We start from the raw sequence: 23,432 nt of genomic DNA, 5'->3' as shown, positions 1-23,432 counted from the left end.
TAGTAGTGGGAAGTTGTGTGTGGAATCAGAGGAGATAGGGGAAGTGTTAAATGAATATTTTGCGTCAGTATTTACAGTAGAGAAAGAAAATGTTGTCGAGGAGAATACTGAGATTCTGACTACTAGGCTAGATGGGATTGAGGTTCACAAGGAGGAGGTGTTAGCAATTTTGGAAAGTGTGAAAATAGATAAGTCCCCGGGCCAGATGGGATTTATCCTAGGATTCTCTGAGAAGCTAGGGAGGAGATTGCAGAGCCTTTGTCCTTGATCTTTATGTCGTCATTGTCGACAGGAATAGTGCCGGAAGACTGGAGGATAGCAAATGTTGTCCCCTTGTTCAAGAAGGGGAGTAGAGACAGCCCTGGTAATTATAGACCTGTGAGCCTTACTTCAGTTGTGGGTAAAATGTTGGAAAAGGTTATAAGAGACAGGATTTATAATCATCTTGAAAAGAATAAGTACATTAGAGATAGTCAGCACGGTTTTGTGACGGGTAGGTCGTGCCTCACAAACCTTATTGAGTTTTTCGAGAAGGTGACCAAACAGGTGGATGAGGGTAAAGCAGTGGATGTGGTGTATATGGATTTCAGTAAGGCGTTTGATAAGGTTCCCCACGGTAGGCTATTGCAGAAAATACGGAAGTATGGGGTTGAAGGTGATTTAGAGCTTTGGATCAGAAATTGGCTAGCTGAAAGAAGACAGAGGGTGGTGGTTGATGGCAAATGTTCATCCTGGAGTTTAGTTACTAGTGGTGTACCGCAAGGATCTGTTTTGGGGCCACTGCTGTTTGTCATTTTTATAAATGACCTGGAAGAGGGTGTAGAAGGGTGGGTTAGTAAATTTGCAGATGACACTAAGGTCGGTGGAGTTGTGGATAGTGCCGAAGGATGTTGTAGGGTACAGAGAGACAGAGATAGGCTGCAGAGCTGGGCTGAGAGATGGCAAATGGAGTTTAATGCGGAAAAGTGTGAGGTGATTCACTTTGGAAGGAGTAACAGGAATGCAGAGTACTGGGCTAATGGGAAGATTCTTGGTAGTGTAGATGAACAGAGAGATCTTGGTGTCCAGGTGCATAAATCCCTGAAGGTTGCTAACCAGGTTAATAGGGCTGTTAAGAAGGCATATGGTGTGTTAGCTTTTATTAGTAGGGGGGTCGAGTTTCGGAGCCACGAGGTCATGCTGCAGCTGTACAAAACTCTGGTGAGACCGCACCTGGAGTATTGCGTGCAGTTCTGGTCGCCGCATTATAGGAAGGATGTGGAAGCTATGGAAAGGGTGCAGAGGAGATTTACTAGGATGTTGCCTGGTATGGAGGGAAGGTCTTACGAGGAAAGGCTGAGGGACTTGAGGTTGTTTTCGTTGGAGAGAAGGAGGAGGAGAGGTGACTTAATAGAGACATATAAGATAATCAGAGGGTTAGATAGGGTGGATAGTGAGTGTTTTTTTCCTCGGATGGTGATGGCAAACACGAGGGGACATAGCTTCAAGTTGAGGGGTGATAGATATAGGACAGATGTGAGAGGTAGTTTCTTTACTCAGAGAGTAGTAAGGGCCTGCAGCAGTAGTAGATTCGCCAACTTTAAGGGCATTTAAGTGGACATTGGATAGACACATGGATGAAAATGGAATAGTGTAGGTCAGATGGTTTCACAGGTCGGCGCAACATCGAGGGCCGAAGGGCCTGTACTGCGCTGTAATGTTCTAAAAATATCCCTAATACAGACACCTCTATGGTTAGTTGAAAAAAAATAAATGAACTATCCCCAGTACAAAACCTCCTGCAGTTACCTAAAATTGACACCCCCACTTCCCAGCTGAACCCTTCTGCGATTTGATCGCTGTTCCCAGTTACCCAAGCAAAATCACAATGACTTGGTTTAAATTTACAAATTACAGGCATTTGTCCCAAACCCTCAGACCAATATCACTATGATTTGGCTGAAACACTTACAATCCCCAGCACGGCCAGTCTGTCCAGTGTTGATTGTAGGTCCTGAGTCAAGGTGACCACTTCTGACCCTTCTTCTGACTGCAGCCCCCACAGTACAAACCCCTTCAAGATTTGACTGAAAACTTACTATCACCCACACGGCTGGTCAATACTGAGGTTGATTGTAGGCCTGGATCTGAGATGACCAGTCCTCCTTCTGATGTGCTTTCATTTTATAATAAAATGACTCTGAGTGTCTCGAACATATTTCCTGTCGTTCATGCTGTTCAGTGTCCAGCAGGTAACACCTTTTAGTTTATTCCATGCATAGTCTAGACAAATATGATCAACTCACATTGAGTGCAACAGTACAGTCCTTCCATGGAAGAAATAACCCAGATAAATCTAATAACTCTCATATCGTTTAAACAATCCTCCTGCTGTCTTCAGGCAATACAGTAAAAACACCCGGCTCTGAGGTTGATGAAGGTATGAATATCCCATCTCTCTTCTCGAGAGGAATCAATCATAGTTACAATGGCCGGATTCCAGTACCATTGTCTATGATGGTGGTCTTATTTTCATACTGATGACATGTCCCTTGTGCCATTGTGCAGGGTAATCAGTCTCTTAATTGCATTAAACAATGGTAGATAATGGCTTTTCTCTGATATCATTGTTCCATGATAGCACTCAGTCAAAGTCTGAATCCTTTTTGATGAGCCACTGTCTTTTACTAAATGTCCAAATTAACCCCTTGCTGCCTAGCCCTGTGCTGCTAGCTGAAGCTTGGCTTTTGTATTTTATAGTTCAAACATGAGGCCAAAACATGTCCTGTTTTCTAATATTCCATAAATTTCCCAGTTGGAGGGGATTCCGATCCTACAGAATCAAAAAAGAGATTTCCATAGTGCCTTTCATGCCCTCAGGACGTCCCAGCATCCTTTAGACCAATGAAGTTCTTTTGAAGTATTGTCACTATCGTAACATAAGACACACAGCAGTCACTTTTGCACACAGCAAAGTCTCATAAGTAGCAATGTGATAATGACCAGATAATCTGTGTCAGTTATGTTGAGTGAAGGAAAAATATTGGTCAGAACACTAGGGAGAACTTCACTTTTTTCCATAAAATGCAATGGGATCCTGAGGGTAGATGGGTTCCTCGGTTCAGTGTTTCATCTGAGAGACTGCACTGAAGTGTCAACCTAGATTTTATGCTCTGTTTGGGGTGGTGGGGGAAGGGTAGGAAAAATATTTAAGTATATATCCTTAAGGGCTTATGAATCTTGTTCTTAAATTGTGCTGCTTCCAAAGACAATACAGTATGTTTTTCATGTTTGGTCAAAGAGGTTAGTTTTAAGGAAAAAATAGATACAGAGAGATTTAATGAGGGAATTCCAGTGCTAAGGGTCTTGACAGCTGAAAGCCTGGCTGCTAATGGTGGAATAATTAAAATCTGGGATGTTCAAGGCCAGAACTGGTGGAGTGCAAATATATCGGAGGGTTGTGGGGCTGGATTATAGAGATGAGGAGGGATGAGGCCATGGAGGGATTTGAAAACAAGGATGAGAATTTTAAAATGGAGGCTTCCTTAACTGGGAGCCAATGTAGGCCAGTGAGCACAGCGGCGATGGGTGAACAGGACTTGGTCTGATAAAGGACATGGGCAGCAGAGTTTTGCATGTCCTTAAGTTTAAGGAGGATAGTAAGTGGGAGTTACCTTCAAAATAAAACCTGTGTATATATGGTGTATGACATAAAACAAAATGTTAAATACCCTGCAGGTTTTGTTGTAAATATTCACACTCTACACTGACTGACCAGGCTCTTAAGTGTTGAGGTGCTTCTGGGTACTCAAGGTTCCCTACCTTTTTGAACTCTTGGTCTTAGAAGGGCTGAAAGGAGGAACAAGCAAACTACTTCAGGAGAATTAGGCAGTTCATCTTGACCATATTGATATACTAGCTGGGTGCAAGAGCAGGGGACTTGTCCTTTCTTTAAAAAAAAAAGTTATCATGTGGGTGATGTAAATTCTAGGAAGACTTTGGGGAAGGTTTGCTATGGATCTTACTACTGAATGCCATGACATGACTGGTTTCAGCTATTAGGTCCTACATGATTGCTTGTTGTATAGGCTCACGTGTGAAGAATATTCACTTGGACAAGATACAGGCCAATGCCTGGGCTCTGTACCTTCACAAAAGGAAAACATCTGCAAAGGCGATGCAGATGAAAGAAAATGCAAGAGGGGAAAAGGGAGAGAAGTTTTTTTAAAGAATTTAAGTGGAAGCTTTTTTTATATGAAGATAAAACCTCACCTGAAAATGGGAATTGAATTTAAAAGCGGAGTAAAATCCATCGAATTTTCTTTGCTATTACATTCCTGCTTGTTAATTGATGGAAACTTGAGCTTCAGATACCAGCAAAGGTGTCATTTGACTGTTTCTACATTTGGGATTGTGGTTAGCAATTGGGTGTGTGCTATTCCTGTCATTGATGGGTATCTAATTATAAAGTTGGGTAATGCTGGGGAATGTACAGTAATGGAAACTCTCACTTACATAAATCTCCATGTAGAGAACCTGATTTCCTCCCTTTTACCAATTAATCATAGGGCCCCTAATCTCCAACAGGCCCTAGTTTGGAGCAGAAAGAGGTAAATTGAGCTGAACAGCTTGTGACATTTGTGGGTTTTTTGACCATTGTTGCCCACTGTCCCTAAAGTTTAAAATTAAATGTGTCTTTGGTTAACATGGCAAAAAGTACACTTAAGTTTCACAAAAAGGGAGCACTCTTGTCCCTAGTATACACTTGTGAAAGTAAGATGTATCCCTGATTCACACCAGGCTGCCAGGGAACCATGGAAATATTTGCTTATTATTCAAAGGCTTTTGGGAAATTAAAACCTGATTTTAAAACCTGATTAAAATCTAACCTGATCAGATCACAGGGAAACTTGGAGATGTCCCCTTTACTAAATTGTTGAACAAATAAAACATACTGATCCTCCCTGCTAGACTGCCAAGGAAATTAGCACTAAACAAAATAAACTTTAAAAATGAATGCTTTACATCTTTAAAAAAAATCATACATATGTCCAATAACATGTGTCTGACTCTTAACTCCTCTAGTACTTGATTTAAAATGGCTATTCTTCAGGTAAGTGTCTGGAATTTGATGAGGGAGTGATGTGTAGGAGGGAAATTCTCTTCTTTTGGAGTGGAGTTCTGGAGGAGTTTATCTGCCCTATGCCGCAGCCCATTCTCCTTGATTGGGGTAATTATGGGTGGCAGGCTCCCGACAGGATTCTGTTGCTGCTGTACCATCAGAAGCTCCAGCAAAGAACCTTTTAAAGTGGCTGACCTCCACTAAAAGCTTCAATAAAGACTGAGGCCTTCAATAAGTGAATGTTTGGACTTGACTAGAGGCCATTTCATGGTGTTCTTCCTCCACTGGGGAAGCTCTGGGCCTATGTTGTTACTTGTTGGTACCTGTTGGCAACTTCCACATCGCGCACCCAGGCTGTAGGGGTAAGTGGGATAGAAAGAAGATTAATGGCCCTGGAACCTGGACCCAAAACCTGCAGCCAATGTATGGGGTGGGTGAAGAAAAAGTGGTTAGTGGGTGGGAAAGTGGAGGCATGAGGGAGGGGAAATCCTGGTTGAGTGAATGATATGGTGTTAGGCACCCACTCCTGTATTTTTCAGTGCTCTTGCTTGATATCTGGCATTTGTACACGTAAGTTTCCTACATTTCTAGATGGCTATTAGGAATGGGAACCTTGACTACTTTCCTTTCAGATCCCTAGCTTGGAAACAGATCATTTGCTGCACCCTCAGCTGAGATTAGCTAATTTAGCAGAAAGTATATAAACCTTGTATGGATTGGTGCAATGTCAAATTGTGCTTTTATCTACTGAGTCATTGGGGCTGAGAAAATCGATTCTTAAATGGGAGAAGAAAATGGCATCCATTGTTTTTTCTGCGAAGCAATCTCTAAAGTTGACTGGTATTATTTGAAAATGAGTTCATATAAAATATTTCCTCTTCAGATTGATAGCCTGTTCGATGAGCATGAAGTATTATGTGGAAGAAAACATTTCGATGAAATCTAGCACCACTATTAAGTATTTCCTGAAGATGTGGAGCAGTGTCAGTGAAACGCTCATATTCATCTTCCTTGGTGTATCAACGATCACGGAAACCCATGAATGGAACTGGGCCTTTGTTTGCTTCACTCTATTATTCTGCTTAGTTTGGCGGGCACTAGGTAAACAATACTTCATTTGTTGACTGTTTAAGGGAGTTCTTCCTGGCTTTGCACACAGGCACACTAGAATACTTTGAGTGCAGTAAGTATAGGGAGATATAAATTTAAAAAAAATCAATACAAGGAAAATTGGATGGGTTCCCTTTGTATAGATATGTACTCCAACATGCTAAATTTTTCTAATGTCTGGTGCACCCAACCAATCTACTGAATTTGGATGCAGATCCAGGAAAATCTCCCCTTGTAAGTTTTACATCCATAGGCATTCAAAAGCGAATTATGTAATTATATTCATTGGTAATTAAGCATTTTTTTCAGTGTGTTAGCAATCTTTTCAGTTAAATCCTGACTCCTGCTAAAAGATCATAAAGGCTCGCACTGTGATTTATACAGACTCAGACTAACCTGGCCATTTGGTTAAAAGGGCAGCAAGGCACAAAAATCCATTTCCAATCACATTTAAATATTATCATTACCCCCTTTATCCAGTTTCTGTTATCATACAGTTAATATTGAGTAATATGAGCATGCCACTAATTGCAAGATACTCATCATTTATGGGAGTGACAAACAGTGCCATACCTGAGAGAATGCAATATGAGTAATATAAAGTCAGTTTAATTTGTTCTCCCATAGGCCAGAAAAATCTGAGATGTCGTTGCGTTTATCTCTTTATAGGAAACGTGTTTAGCAAAGGGGCATTATTCAAATGTCATAATGATGGACCTATACACCAGCAATGTGTGTGTATTTCCAAAGAAAAAAGGCATCCCTATAACAAGTGATATGACCGTTTGATATATATATATGGTTTCCATTTTTTAACCAATATCTGTTTTACTTTCAGGTGTTATAGTGCTGACTCAGATCATTAACCGATTCCGAAAACTATTGGTCACCCGCAAGGATCAGTTCATCATTGCATATGGTGGGCTGCGTGGGGCTATTTGCTTTTCACTTGTGTTTCTACTTCCTTCTCATGTCTTTCCTCGAAAGAATTTGTTCATCACATCAACTATTGTGGTCATATTCTTCACCGTCTTTATTCAGGTTAGAAATATCCTTCCTACATATCTTGGTTGTTGAAATATCTGTTGCAAAATTGTGCTCTTCGGATAAAATCATAAATTACTATATTAATGAGAGCATTGACAACTAACAACTTTGTCACATAAATATGACCTTAATCTACAGCTATTGCACATTTTCACAACGTTGGGTTCCATTTGAATCATATGCTATTCACAGCAAATAATTATAAAGGCAATGCTAGCTAGAAGTCTGTGTATTTTTACATGTGGAGAGATTAGGACAAGTACTTTAAGTTTGCATTTACACCTGTAAGTTTTATTTGTCTGTCATATGGTTTTCATAAACCTTTTTGGCTTAGTCTGATTTGTATTCTGAAGCTTTTAACAAAAGTGCATAGTTTAACAAAACCTGTTGCGGTTAATATCAAATGTATAGTATCTTATAAAAGTCACAAATGACATCCTTTGTGACTATGACAGAGATAAACTATCCCTCCTTGTCCTTCTCGAGCTATCTGCAGCCTTGATACAGTTGACCACACCATCCTCCACCAATGCCTCTTTACTGTCATCCAACTGGGTGGGACTGCTCTCACCTGGTTCCATTCCTTTTCTATCTAATCATAGCCAGAGTCTCACTTGCAATGGCTTCTCTTCCTGCTCTCACACTTGCCTCTGGTGTCCTCCAAGGATCTATCTTTGGCCCCTCCTAGTTCTCATCAACATGCTGCCCCTTGGCGATGGCATCTGAAAGCACAGTGTTAGTTTTCATGTGTGTTGTTGACATCAGCTCTACCTCGCCACCACCTCTCTCAGCTCCTCCACTGTTGCTAAGTGATCAGGTTACGTACCTGGCATCCAGTACTGGACGAAGAGAAATTCCCTCAAATTAAATATTGGGAAAACTGAAGCCATTATCTTTGGTCCCTGCTCAAAACTCTGTTCCCTAACTGCTGATTCCATCCCTCTCCCTAGCAACTGTCTGAGATTACCCAAGACTGAACAAGACTGTTCATAACCTTGGTATCATATTTGATCCCTTGATGAGCTCCCAACCTCATATCTGTGCCAGCCCTAAGACCCTACCTGTTTCCACCTCCTGTAACATTTCCTTACTTCACCCCTGTCTCAGCCCATCTGCTGCTGAAACCCTCATTTATGTCTTTGTAATCTCTAGACTTGACTATTCCAACGCACACCTGGCTGGTCTCCCACATTCTACCCTCTGTAAACTTGAGGTCATCCAAAACTCTGCTGCCTTTGACTTGGCTCGCTCCAAGTCCTGATTACCTACCACTCCTGTGCTCTCTGATCTACATAGCTTCCTGGTTAAGCAATATCTTGATTTTAAAATTCTCATCCTTGTCTTCAAATCCGTCCATAGCTTCATCTCTCCCTATCACTATAATATCCTCCAGTCCCACAACCCTCCAAGCTATTTACACTCATCTAATTCTGGCTTCTTGACATCCCTGATTTTAATTTGTGTCACTGTTGGTGTTGTGGCTTCAGCTGCCTTGGCTCTAAGCTCTGTGATTCCCTCCTTCAACCTCTCTGAGTCTCTCTACCTCGCTTTCTTTAAGACACTCCTTAAAACCTACCTCTTTAACCAAGCTTTTGGCCATCTGATCTAATATTGCCGTATGTGGCTTGGGGTCTAATTTTGCTTGATAATGCACCTGTGAAGCGACTCAGCATCTCGTTTTCGGGTTTTCTGACCAATCACACAGTGTGGGTGTGATGACGGGCTGCACCAACAAATGGAAGGATTTCTATTAAGGACCCCGGTAGGGGTCAGAATGGCTGCATCCTAGATTGGTTCCTGAGGTTTCAGAAAGCACAAGAATAGAAGCACAATGTGGGAAGATTATCCCCCCTCCCCCACTCCACACCACCCCCCACCCTCCCCACTGCTCTGACTCTTCCCTGGGGTCCTGTTGTTGGCTCCAGGGGCCCGCAGAGAATTCTCATTTCCTGCAGACAGGGAAAGATGCCTGTGACTCATGCCAAACAGATGTGGCTGGAAGTGGTGGACAAAGTCAGCAGCAGAAGGGTGGTCCCTCGAACCTAGATACAGTGCTGCAAGAGGTTCAATGACTTCATGGAGGCAGGAAAAGTGAGTGACATCCCACTTTAAGGTGTCAAACCCCACACTCTGACTGACTTACCCAGCATTCTCCTGCAAAGCACTCAGACCTTGCAGTTCCATTCATCTCTCGTGTGCTCTCGCCAGGCAGCTCCTCACATTCTCTTTTGAACCATCAACATTGACACACACCCATGCCTCACAGTCACCCTCTACAAATGCTGTCAATCCATTCTCTCCACGCAATCTATTTCTCGCACATATAACTTTTTGCTTTCTCTCCTTGCAGATGAGAATGCAGAACTCCAGGGAGAGACTGAGAACCAGGGGTGGCCCTCCAGTGATAGTTAGCCTGACCACTGCAGAGGAGGTGGCCTTGGAGATCAGCAGGGTGGGAAAGTGCACAGCCATTGGTGATGTAGATTGGGCTCTCCTAGATATCAGGTGGCAGAATTATAAATCACACTGCTGCTTGGCACATAACGATCACTGCTGTCGATTTACTGTCATCACCATCTGAAATGTGAACATCTACACAATGTTGACCTTTTACCCTTTTTCCCCATGTCAGTTCCAATTCATGTCTTTCTTCTCCCACAGGTCCTTCAACTGTGATGCAGGAGTGGGAAGAGATAGATTCCTCACAGGAGGTCACGCACTCTGAGGTAGCACCATCACACGGCTCATGCATACCCTCCAACAGCTCAGATGTGCACAACTCATGGGGACTCTTAAAGGAGATAGCTGAATTATCACGTGGTGAGGCGCACATCACAAGTGAGCAGTAGTAGTTGTTGGAGACAATGACAGCAATGGAGTGTCATTGTCGGAGGGCACAAGACACTCCAAGCTCTGTTCAGCTGGTCACAAGAACTGGGCTTCGGTGGGAGGGGGTGGGGGGCTTATACATGAAGAGGACTATTCTGGAGCAGCAACAGAAAATGTGAGGTTCTGTCAGAATTTTCAGAGGCAGTGTTCACCCTTGGAGCGAGATTGGAGGAGTCAGTCTCAAACATGAGCATCATGATGTCTCGGGTCTTTGTGCTGATGTCCACTTACATGGAGAATCAGATGCAGCAGGAAACCGAGTGAATGCTTGCCCTGACCGATGGCCTGCACACTCAGTCTGCCACTTCAAATAGCGTGGAGAAAAGCCTCGCCTTGGCCATTCAGCTCTTCACAGAAATGCGACAAAGTGCTCTCTGGCTCTTGGCTAGCAGGGAAGTGTGGGTGAACCAGGAGCGGGAAGATGGAGAAAGGGCAAACGAAAGTGGAGATTCTGTTCAAGGTGCTCCCACTTCTCATCCATTGCACACCCACCCTGCCCCCACCTCCCCAGAGCCTGAGCCTCACATGCTGCCTCCTGCCCTGATGACTGAGTCTGCCCCTGCACAGGTGCAGATAGGGCAGTCTTTGGCAGGGTCCTCACTGGCCTAAAGCCCCAGGCATCTCAGCTGTCAGGGCTGTGAGCACCCTACCTCGAGCTCTGCTGAAACCACAGAGGTAGCACTAAGTACAAGTAAGTGAAGAAGACAAAGAAAAGCTTTCTATTTGCACAAGAGGATTCAAATGGGTGATTATAACCATGGCAATGTCATAATGGATTGAAAAATGTCAATGGATTGTGCACTTTATTTCAAGTCTCCATTGTCCAGTCATCTCCATTGTTGCTTCCTGCCTTCTGAATGAACATTAGCTTTGAGGAGAATGGTATCACCAAAGTGGAAGACAAGCTAAGGGTGTGAATGAGATGGAGGGATATCTGACTGTGGGAATGATTTGAGTTTGGGAGGGGGTAGTGGGTTTAGCAATGTTTTGCTGTTAGGCTTCATACACTCAGGATATTTGAATCATGCCTGGACAGGTCTGTTGTGGACTTCTTAGCAGCTAGTTGAGCAGCTGTTGGCATCCTGCCCACATCAAGCTCCTCCTCTTCCTCCTCCATATATGGCACCCCAATATCTGACCAGGCAGCTGAATCGCATCTTCAGCAACCCAATGGCTTGTTCTATGAGTGGTCTTGTACTCATGTGGCTGCTTGTGTATCTTTCCTCTATAAGTGATAGGGGCTCTTCAATGGTTCTCTTCATTTAGTATTGAAATTAGCTAGGATGTTTGACATCCCTATTTTGCTGAGCTTCAGCTGGAGTTAACACAACTATCTCTGCCCTTTAACATCATTTTATCTTTTAAGGAGGGAAAGATCTAAAGGATCTATGCCCAGGTGTTTACTCATGCCCAGTTTCTAATTGTGTGCCATCTACAACATCTAGAAGAAATATTTATGTCCTTTCACCACTTCATAGGACAGTAATTACTTTTATTGTTTATGCTTATATTTCATAAGCCATGAGTGTGGATCTTGAGTAGTTCATCCGCAAATCCAAGATCACTATCAGTTTAAAATCAATTAGAGGCTTTTGTATCATAAATGTTCATGAAGGGTGGGTTGTATTTTGTCTTGCCTTTGTGGATTTTCGATGGTTGTGGTTGTCGCAACACTGACCACCACAATCAATGATGTGGAATTATGTCCATACTGAAGAATTGACCACTGTGTGTAATCGATTAAATTGTGTCAAGTGGCAATTGATTAATTTATTTAGTGAATGTTATGCATGTGAGAAGAAAAATCCATTTACAGGTCACAACCAATCTCATTAGTTTGTAATGTGCTGTGCATAATAACAAAGCTGGCTGTGAAGTAAGTAAAAGTTTAACTTAATGTTGTGCTTCTGTTGACATCCATAAGCCACAGTTTAAGTTTAAACCTCTGTTATCCAAAGTCCGTCATGGGGGTACTGGGGGAGGTGGGGACAGTGCAAAGAATATTAATGTCTGAGGCAGCCTCTCCAAACAAATGAGATGCCAATACAACACTGCTGAAGAAGTTTACCTGTATTTTGGTTTAGGTATCTAATTTAGATGGAATTCAGTGACTTAATTGAGTTTCCTTTGTAATTCATTCACTGTCTTCTGTCTCCCATCCTTCAGTTTTGCACTTACTGCCTACATCAGGACATACTGAGTGCTTATCCTATTGTCGACTTTGGATCTCCATTGTTGATTTCTTTTTTTGTTAGCAGTCTCCATAATCTGCTAAGTAGTGCACGCTTAGTGATCGTTTACTAAAATTTGATAAGTAAAATTTACACAGGGAACTTTTAGATCCTTGGATTCCCAATATCAGCATTGAAAACTCTCAAATTGGTGTCGGGCATGACAGTTGTAAAGTTTTGCTCTGTCAGCTTGGTTCAATTATTTACCGTTCTTGCCACTGACTCAGAAAATTGAGAATTCAAACCCCAGTCCAGCACAAAATCTAGTCTAACGATTCAGTTCCGCACTAAGTGAGTGCATAATTGTTAGTGGTATTATCTTTTGGATGAGATGTAAACTGAGCCTTCACCTGTCTGGTTGTGATGGTTCAGGTGGATAGAGATAAAAATCCCATGAAGAAAGTTTGTTGTGTCCTGGTAATAATTGTACCTCAACCAACAGCAGCAAGAACAGATTAGCTGAATAGTTTATCTCACTTGCTGTTTGTGCGACCTTGCTGTAAACTTATTAGCTGCTATGTTCACCCATGTAAATATGACTGGATTTCTAAACAAAAAAAAAATCATTGGATGTGAAGGAATTTGGGATATTGAGAGAAATGAAAGTAATCTATAAATTCAACTTCATTTTTTCCTACTTGGTCCAAACAATGAGTCTTTCCACAACTTTATGGGTTGGCCGAGTACCATAATATGGTAGGATGTTTGCTTCTGTGCAGTATCATTGGACTTTTTGGCAGAGCTATCCAATCAGTTCTGGTCCCTGGTTCTTTCCCTGCTGTAAATGTTCTCACTTCAAGTACTTATTCAATTTTCTTTTGAATGTTACTATTGAATCTACTTTGAACAATCTTTCAGGCAGTATGTTGCTGATCATAACTTGCTGTGTTTTAAATATTTTTTTAAAAAAACCTCCACATCACCTCCTGGTTCTTTTGCCTATTAACTTAAATCTGTCTTCTTTGGTTACAATCCTTCTACCAGTGGAGACTGTTCTCCTTATTTATGCTATCAAAACCATTCATGATTTTGAATACCTCTATCAAATCTCCTAACCTTCTCTGTTCTAAGGAGAACAATTCCAGCTTCTCCGGTCTCTCCACATAACTGACGTTCCTCATCCCTGGTACCATTCTAATAAATCTTTTTGGCACCCTCTCCAATGCCTTGATACCCTTATTTGAAGTCCAGAAAACCATACCCCAGTTAATTTATGCCAAATCTGCATTGTTGGCACATACCCACTAATTGAGCTGTGACTGCCCATTAAGACTCTTGTAGCCAACAGATATCATCACCCAAGCCAGGTCCACAGGAGAAAGGAGTATTTTCCCTGCTCAAGATGCTATCCATTAACCACTTTCTCACCTGCTTAGTTATTTTGCACATATTATTTGTTTCCCCTTAAGGGGTGGCACAGTGGTGCAGTGGTTAGCACCACAGCCTCACAGCTCCAGCGACCCGGGTTCAATTCTGGGTACTGCCTGTGTGGAGTTTGCAAGTTCTCCCTGTGTCTGTGTGGGTTTCCTCCGGGTGCTCCGGTTTCCTCCCACAGCCAAAAGACTTGCAGGTTGATAGGTAAATTGGCCATTATAAATTGCCCCTAGTATAGGTAGGTGGTAGGGAAATATAGGGACAGGTGAGGATGTGGTAGGAATATGGGATTTGTGTAGGATTAGTATAAATGGGTGGTTAAGGGTCGGCACAGACTCGGTGGGCTGAAGGACCTGTTTCAGTGCCGTATCTCTAATTCTAATTCAGATTACCTTGGAGTAATCTTTTGGAGAAAAGAAGTCCTGTGTATTAATTTTTTAAATTTGTTTATGGGATGCAGACGTCGCTGGCTGGGCCAGCATTTATTGCCCATCCCTAATTTCCCGTGAGAAGGTGGTGGTGAGCTGCCTTCTTGAACTCCTGCAGTCCATGTGAGGTAGGTACACCCACAGTGCTGTTAGGAAGGGAGTTCCAGGATTTTGACCCAGCGACAGTGAAGGAATGGTGATTATAGTTCCAAGTCAGGATGGTGTGTGGCTTGGAGGGGAACTTGCAGGTGGTGGTGTTCCCATGCATCTGCTGCGCTTGTCCTTCTAGATGGTAGAGGTCGTGGGTTTGGAAGGTGCTGCCTGAGTAGCCTTGGTGCCTTGCTGCAGTGCATCTTGTAGATGGTACACACTGCTGCCACTGTGCGTCGGTGGTGGAGGGAGTGAATGTTTTGTAGATGGGATGCCAATCAAGCGGGCTGCTTTGTCCTGGATGGTGTCAAGCTTCTTGAGTGTTGCTGGAGCTGCACCCATCCAGGCAAGTGGAGAGTATTCCATCACACTCCTGATTTGTGCCTTGTAGATGGTGGACAGGCTTTGGGGAGTCAGGAGGTGAGTTACTCAGTATTATGAATCATTACTAGTATGTGTGCTGACATCATTAACTGACACACTGGAAAGTACTGTCGCTTCACAAGATGAGAAAACTGCAAAAGTTGGAAATATGCAGCTGACCTGTCAGCTCTGAAAAGAGTAAAAAAATAAGTTGAAGTTTGAAGTTTAAAAACTGCTGAAAATATACAAATATTATTAATGTTTTTGTTTCCTCTTTTCAGAGGAATCTTTAAAAAAAAACTCCAGCACACTCAATTTTCCAGTTTATCCACACATATATAACACCACTATTTAAGAAAGGTAAGATAGATAAACTAGGAAATTATAGACCTGTTAGCCTAACATCAGTTGTGGGGAAATTACTGGAATCTGTTATTAGGGACTGAATGCCTAAGCATTTAGATAAATATGAGCTGATCAGAGAGAGCCAGCCAGCCAATCTAGATGAATATTTTGAGGAGGCAAACAACTAAGTGGTGAATAATGGAGTCTCAATGGATATTATTTCTATCTACTTCCAGAAGGCATTCAACAGGTTCCATTTAAGACCAAGGGATGATCTAATTGAAGTAGCTAAGATGAATAAAGGATTTAATAGGGTAGATGGATAGAAACTATTTCCTCTGGTAGGAGAGTCCAGAACAAGGAGGAGTAAGCTTAAAATTAGAGCTAGACCTTTCGGGGTGATGTCAGAAAGCACTTCATACAAAGGATAGTGAAAATATGGAACTTTTTTTTTTTTTGTTTTCCCCAAAAAGCTGTTCAGCTTTGACAATTGAAAATTTCAAATTTGAGATCGATAGATTTTTGTTAAGTAAGTTATTGGGGATTTTGCAATCAAGGTGGGTAGATGGGGTTATGATACAGATCAGCCATGATCTAATTGAATGGCTGAACCCACTTGGGGGGGCTTAATGACCTGCTCTTTCTATTTTAACATGAATGTTTCACAATAAAGGAGCATAAAAGGCGTAGAATGATTTATTTTGTATAAAGCTTGTCTAGTAGTATATGTGCATAATGATAGCTCATTGTAAAAGGTTAGTATTATCTCTGTGATTTCTTGGTGGTAAGGAAACCACTTCTTGTTTTTGGGCAAGTCTGCAATAGTTTGGTGGTTGTTTATAATCAGATTGAAGGCTAGGAAGCCAAAATTAGATTATTGCAATGTGTTATTCCTACAATAAGAACACTAAGGGGGAGAAATTCGTTCACATGGCACTGCTTTTCACAGATTTCTGCGATTCCCTGGGGACAGAAAGCACATGGACTGTTCTTGTCTCGAGTGGTGGTGTTCATTTGAGATCATTGAAGAACGGTGTGTGGGCCACTAAATAACATTTTTCCCTCGTCAAGTTTAATGTTTTGTCCCATAATGCCAAATAAGTGTGTGTGTCTTTATTTGTTAAAAGTAAATTTTGGATGTTGATATTTCAGGGAATGACTATCGGCCCATTGGTTGATTTTCTGGAGGTTAAAAAATCAAATAAAAAACAACCAACAGTGGGTGAAGAAATTCATATTCGGGTAAGTGTCCTGTACACTAGTATTGTTGCTTAAACGTATAACAACCGTACATTTATATAACACTTACTTGTAACATTAAAAACTATCCCAAAAAATCTCTCAGAAAACAGATGTCAATTCAGGAGTGATTAGGAGAAGTGAACAAAAAATATTCTGTCAGAGCTGAAGATTTCTAAGGAGTGGAAACAGGCTGAGAAAGGGTGGAATTTAGGGTGGGAATTCCGCAATGTAGAATGAAGGGGTTTGAAAACTCTGCTGCCAGTGGTTGGTGATGACCGCAGCGATGCAAAGCCAGGCTTTTCAGAGGAGCTGTGGATTTGGGGGCATATTGGACTTCAGAGCTTGTGAATATAGAATAGAGGGAGGCATTGAGCAGTTTTAAAGATAAGGATTTTAAATTTGAGGTTTTGGGAGATATAGGGACAATGAGAAATGAGGAATTTGCAAGCAGGACTTAAATGTGGAATATGGGCAGCAGAGATTTGGATTAGTTGGGGTTTATAAAGAGGATAGAGATCAGCAAAGAGTAATTGGGTCTGAAGTTGACAAAAGCATGTACAAGGGTTTCAGTGTTAAAAGAGATGACATATGGTTGGTGACAGGTGACGTTGCAGAGGTGCAAATAATCTTTGCGATGGAAAGGATATGGAGTTGGAAGCTCCTTTAGGATTTAATAGGACACCAAGGTTGTGAATAGTCTGGTTCTGCCTGACTAGATAGGGATGGAGTCCATGGTAGTAGAACATAACTTGTAGCAGGCGCTGAAGGTTAGTGTTGAACTGGAGGAAATTAAGACTTATCCAAAACTGAACAAGTAGTATGATGAACGCATTTAGATGAGCACTTGAAACACCATAGCATACAAGGCTACGGGCCAAGTGCTGGAAAATTGGATTAGAATAGTTAGGTGCTTGATGGCTGGCAAGCACGATGGGCCAAAGGGCCTGTTTCTGTGCTGTATAACTCTATGACTCTAATACAGAGGTAGCTGAGCAGGCTCATGGAGAGATAGATTTGGGTGCCATCAGCATACATGTGGAAACTGAATGTGTCTGCAGATGATGTTGGTGCAGACAAGCATGTAGGTGAAGAGGGATAGGTCCCTGAACTCCTGAAGTGACTGCAGTGTGGGACGAAAAGTCATTGCTGAAATAGGGTGAGGCACTGTAGGAGTAGGTGCTGGAGGAGAGAGGGTGACTCTTTCTACAGCGTTCAACACAATTGTCTACACCATCCTCCCCCAATGATTCTGCTCCACTAACTAGTTCCATGGGACTGAACTTGCTTGGTTTGACTCATGTCTGTCTGACTGTAACCAAAGCATCTCTTTCTATCAATGGCTTTGCTTCCTATTTCTGCACTATCAGTGGGAATCATTCTGGGTACTTCTTGGTGATATTATTTACAGCCATGGGAATATCTCTCAGTCCCTCGACTGCTTGTTTGACATGCAATTGTGGATGCATCTTGGCTTCCTCCAGCTCAGCATTGTGAATATCAAAATCATCATCCTTTTGCCTCATCACAAACTGTCCTACTTCACCACTGGCGTCATTCTCTTCCCGGGCCATGGTCTTTGGTGGAATGTAACTGTTTGTAATCTTGACATTCCGTTTGATCTGGAGCTCAGCTTGTGACCACGTAATATCTCCATCTCCATAACATGTCCCAACCCTGCCCCATCTCAGCTCATCTACCACTGAAACCCTCATTTTATTTATCCTTTCCAAACTTGATTTACTCTTAGCCGACTTTCTCGACATTTATCCCATTCCAAATGACTCCTGGAACGCAATATTGAAGCCTGAACCTCAGTCATATCTGAAGAAAGCAATTCCCTAAAATGTTACAAGGAAATGGCCTCGATAAGGCCAATTTCTAAGTGGTTATATCCCTAATACTGACAATGGCTGCATGGGAAGTGGAAAATTTGATGATCTTTCAGGAGTTCCTCAATTCTGATCCCTTGCTTCCACCATCCTGAGAGAAGTGGGGATAGCAGAAAGATGGTGGCTTCATTGTACTCAACACAGTTAGTTCACAGAATTTCTGCCAGTAATATTGGTTCTGTTCATTTCAGCATGAAAACCCAGCTTTTAGCTGCTTTTAAATTTTAAATGTCTTTTTTATGTCTAGTTTTGTGACCATCTATTGGCTGGGATTGAAGATATCTCTGGACAGTGGAATCACTACTACTGGAGAGATAAGTATGAACTCATTGTTTTGCTTAAGTTAAATACCTTTGGGTTTTTGTTTTAAATTTTTTTTATTATACAGAAATGATTTTGACCAGTTACCAGCAAGCTAGAAACCTAATCAGTAATTTGGTAAAATTATAGCTCTGCGCAGTCCCCAATTCCTTCCTTCTGTGGTTCTATTCCTATGATTTTTGATCCCATTGGACAACTGGGGATGATGATAGGCAATCGCTGCAGGTCATTGGCCTGCACGAAAGGATGCATCTTGCTGTCACTTCAGCAATCAGTATGAGAGGGCTAAACCAAGAGAAAGGAGATAAGAAGAGAGTCATATTGGGACAAGTTAACAGAGAAACAAAGCTAAAGAGGGAGAGCAATGCATAATTCAGTATTCAATTAAGTTAAAGAACACTTTAATGGCTAACTCACAGATAAAATGTAATATCCACATGCAGTCAGTGTCAAACTAAATGGTCAATTATTTCATGCTATGTATACCAAATTCTTATAACTGTTAATATTCTCATTGTCTGACTGCTACAAAGAAACTTCTTCAACTAAGAAGTAAAAGAACTTTTATAATCCAACGATCCTCCTCGGGTCTTCACTTTTCTGTTTCCCTGGTTGTCCGTGTATAACAGGTAGGAATAATTCTCAATGATGTACTGTCAGACTGTTTTGAAGAGATGCCTTAAGAATTCTGGTTGATGGAGCTGTAATTCTTGGAGTCCTGCTCCCCACGAGAGATGTGGTGGAGTGGGACAGTGCTTCCCGATACCGACTAGGAAAGCTGTTGAGACTGCTCCACATCCCAGGATTAATCAGGGTGGGCAACTCCACAGAGGTGCCTGTTCTGAATGCCCAATTAAAAAAAAAAAATCACAGTGGCACCCTGTCCTCTTGGATTGTTTGCAAGTTCTTTGGAGCCTTCAAAGGCCCAGTATGGAGCCCTTGCCCCTCAGCTGGAGAAGAAACTCACTGGAGCTGTAGAGTGCCAAATTACTGCCTCGATGTAGGTGATCCACCCAAGTTGTGCCCGCCCCACCCTATGAATTTCGATCCCTTTATCTTTGCTTTTTAAATAGTCAACCCAATTAGTGCAAAGTGCAAGATTACTCTGGCAAGATATTATCTGTATGATATTTTTTTGTGTATCTTTTAAATGTATATACATTTGGAAGAGTAATTTTTCCCTGTTAAGTGGTCCCGCAGTACTACTTTTCCACTTACTCACGTAATCGGAGGATGTGATGAGCAAGCCATGTTGCTCTACTACAGTCAGCCGTTTAACATGATTCAAGGTTAATTGCCCAACCTGGGTTATGTTAACCTCCTCACTGTACCTGGTAGAGAATAAAGTTGCAGGGGTCAGTGCATTACTAACTCTATCTAGAAACTCCAGCCTACCCATGAATATGAGTAACGAGGGGCCTGAATTGTATATATAAAAAAGAAAATGCCACTCACTAATGTTGAAATGCTAGTTAACTTAATTTTTGTTACCAAAGAGCCAATTAGATAGTGGCTTTTTGTGATGGCTTAAAATTTTAAGTTTAAAAATAGTATTTGGTTTTACTGCAACCAGTGTGTGGCTGAAGTAGTGAGGGGGTCTTGCTGCTTTCTTGAATTTGATGCATAATAGAATTGGTGACTTCAGTTCTTTAGGTGTACTGTAGTATCTATGTTGATGCAATGTAAAAATCATTAAAAGTTCTAAATAACAAAGCTATTTTTAAGAACTTGGCTATTTTCAATATTGTTAATAAATAACTTGGAAATATTGTATAACTACTGGAGCTGAGAGTGATTTATTGTTTCCTTGGCTGAAATACTAAAGTCAATTAAGTGAAGAGCTATCATACTAGGAAATTGCTATCATTATATCCTCACTAACTGATGTAAATGGGTAATGGACCAAAGACTTTTCCATCTATTTTCCAAAGCAACGCCAAAAGCATGGCAAATATTTTTCTTAAAAGATACATGTAATCTTTTATCTAATGCAATTTTCAGACTACATTGCTCCCTGAGTGCAAAATAAGCCTTGCACTTTGGGCATTATAATACAGTCACTCACATCTAAAATGCAGTAAATATTTGTAGACATTTTATCCAGTCATTTTGCAAAATCACTGTTATGACAACAGTTTCTTGTAGCCACTGTTCCTGCTGATACAGAATGCTATGTCACGTTAATTGTTTTCTAGAAGTTAATAATTATCCTCTGAGTTAAAGAAATGACAAACATCAAATATGCAATCTCTCCAGTGAACTTCACTTCATACTGTGTTACAACCTTAGAGGAATTCTGAAGATAGATTAAAAATACAAATTTTCAACAGGTTATCATGCCAGATAAATATATTTTTAAAGGCCTTAAAATTGAAAAACGCTTTTCGCAAAGCATAAATAATCACTTGAGGCAAATAGGTGCGCTTGATTTGATCAACTGCACCTCATAGTTTAAACTCAGCTTTTGCTCAAATTTTCCATTTCAATTCTTTAGATGGTCCACAGTGCTTGTTTATGTAACTTGTGTTTCAAGACTTGTTAATTCCTTGGTTTTGAAACTGACCATTTCAACACTGGATATTATGAAGGTTCACTTGAAATAATAACTGTTGGTGTCTTGATTGAGTTTTCTTGAAGTTAGAATTTATCCGTAAACCAGTACCATCTGCAATACTGCTGATTGTGCTCTGCCTTGTAACATTTTGCGGGTTTGTGAATGTTTTACCCCTTTTGAATTACAAAAGTTTAAAAAGAATCACCAATTAATTGAAAAAATAAAATAAACATTTCCAAAGAGAATACCACATCTACCTGTTAATTAGAGACAACTGAAAGAAATCTTTCAAATTGGGTATCATTGTTGACTCTCTTGTCTTCTTTGGATGTAGCAAGATTAGCCTTAAGGTGTAAACCTAGAAACATAAAAAATAGGAGCAGGAGTAGGACATTTGGCACTTCAAGCCATGCACCACTATTCATTATGAATGTGGCTGATCATCCAACTCAGTAACCTGTCCCGCTTTCCCCCATATCCTTTGATCCCTTTCGCCCCAAGAGCTATATCTAACTCCTTCTTGAAAACATATTTTTGTAGTAGTATTACTATGTGTTCTTTTACAATAATCAGATAACTGATCATGTTTGCAATGCATTTCAGAAATTCAGTAGTATGAAGGGAGGAAATAGCCCTTTCTTCAAGTTCTCTAAGCTTTCCCAGTTATTTGAAACTGGCACTACTTGATAAAGGTGTATTCTAAGGTGCTGTAAAACAGAAAAAAGTACAACAATGTAATTACTAATGTCATTGGATCCCTAACCACTTCTTGTAATATTATGAGGATCACACTGAAAATGTTCATTTATAAGTAGATAAAATAATCCTTTGAAGAGTAAATATGCTATACATCCAACAAAGCACCTCAGTTTTTAGAGCAGGATGTTTCTGAACAATAAAGTCCTGACCACCACTTTTTAATAACCAGTATAAAATTGAAACATAAAGTCTTATAATGCACTGAATGCTGCTGGAGGGCACGGAGTGTGAAGAAGGGAGTTTGGTAAGTGAGTGGATATTTAAGAGTTAATCTTTCAGGTCTAGTTTTTGTTTTACATTTAGCAATTAACTGAAATTACTGTTTAGGTTAAGAGGTTGGTTAAGTTTCCTACAGTTTTAAACAGGGGTATACAAGCTCTCTTGAGAGTAGCTGTAGCTAACTTAATCTGGTTTCTGAGCTCTAGCAGAGCTGATATCATTGTTTTCAGAGAGTATATTTTCAGAGGACTCTCAGTGCTGCTTGTCTGCAATGAGTGCTGCTGGAAGGCAGAGTGTGAAGAAAGGAGTTTGGTAAGTGAAGGAGCCCGGTAAGGAGGGGAATATAAATTAATTAAGAAATAAATTTAATTAAATTAACACAATAAAGATGGCAGGACAGGTGAGGTGTAATGGCTGCAGTATGTGGGAGCTCCTGGATGCCACGACAATCCATGGCAACCACGTCTGTAGTAAATGTCTGCGGCTTGAGGTGTTTCGGCTCAATCATTGAGCTGGAGGCCGAGCTACAGATACTGCGATGCATAAGGGAGGGGGAAAGTTACCTGGACACATTGTTCTAGAAGGCAGTTACACCCCTTAGGATAGGGCCATCTGTTTTGGTCAGTGGTTAAGGACAGGAAGGTGTGACTGCGAGTCAGGCAGGCAAGGGGATCGAGAAGGTGGGAGTGGAGGAGCTCAACCTTTGCAATTGAGCAATAAGTTTGAGGTTCTTGCAGCTTATATGGACAAGAGCGAGGGCTGTAGTGTGGATGAGCAGACTGACCATGGCACCATGGTATAGGAAGCCATTCAAGTGGGGGAGCAAAGGTAGTAGGGGACAGTATAGTGAGGGGGATTGACACTGTTCTCTGCAGCAAAGAGTGAAAATCCAGAAGGCTGTTGCCTGCCTGGTGCCAGGGTTCGGGACATTTGCTCAGGGCTAGAGAGGAACTTACAGTGGGAGGGGGAGGATCCAGTCGTTGTGGTCCATGTAGGTACCAACGACATAGGTAGGACAAGGAAAAAGGTTCTGCATAGTCAGTATGAGGATCTAGGCACCAAATTAAGAAGCAAAACCTCAAAGGTAATAATCTCTGGATTATTAACTGAGCCATGTGCAAATTAGAGTAGGACAAATAAAATTAGAGAAATGAATGCGTGGCTCAAAGACTCGTATGGGAGAAGTGGGTTCTGGTTCGTGGGGCACTGGCAGCACTGGGGAAAGTGGGGGCTGTACCGTTGGGACAGTCTACACCTGAACTATGCTGGGACCAGTGTTCTAGTGAGCCGCATAACTGGGGAAGTAGAGAGGGTTTTAAACCAGATAGTGGGGGCAAGGGATCAAATTTGGGAAGATGTAGTAAATCAAAGAGTAGAGACAAGGCAACAGAGAAAGGTGTTAATATGGGA

General features: G+C 41.4%; 1 protein-coding gene across 2 annotated transcripts in view; it reads left to right on the top strand.

Moving 5' to 3' along the window:
- The window catches only part of slc9a2 (solute carrier family 9 member 2), a 109,233-nt gene that overhangs the window by 61,282 nt on the left and 24,519 nt on the right, over positions 1–23,432 (top strand). For both annotated transcript variants that reach the window (XM_068033830.1, XM_068033829.1), the window contains exons 4-7: positions 5,985–6,202; positions 7,050–7,252; positions 16,191–16,280; positions 18,417–18,487. In XM_068033830.1, the coding sequence (XP_067889931.1) occupies positions 5,985–6,202; positions 7,050–7,252; positions 16,191–16,280; positions 18,417–18,487 (582 nt within the window). The remainder of the gene's footprint in view (positions 1–5,984; positions 6,203–7,049; positions 7,253–16,190; positions 16,281–18,416; positions 18,488–23,432) is intronic.

This window comes from Heterodontus francisci, chromosome 6 (assembly GCF_036365525.1).
Source record: "Heterodontus francisci isolate sHetFra1 chromosome 6, sHetFra1.hap1, whole genome shotgun sequence".
NCBI lineage: Eukaryota > Metazoa > Chordata > Chondrichthyes > Heterodontiformes > Heterodontidae > Heterodontus > Heterodontus francisci.
This window is presented reverse-complemented; position numbering and strand designations above follow the sequence as displayed.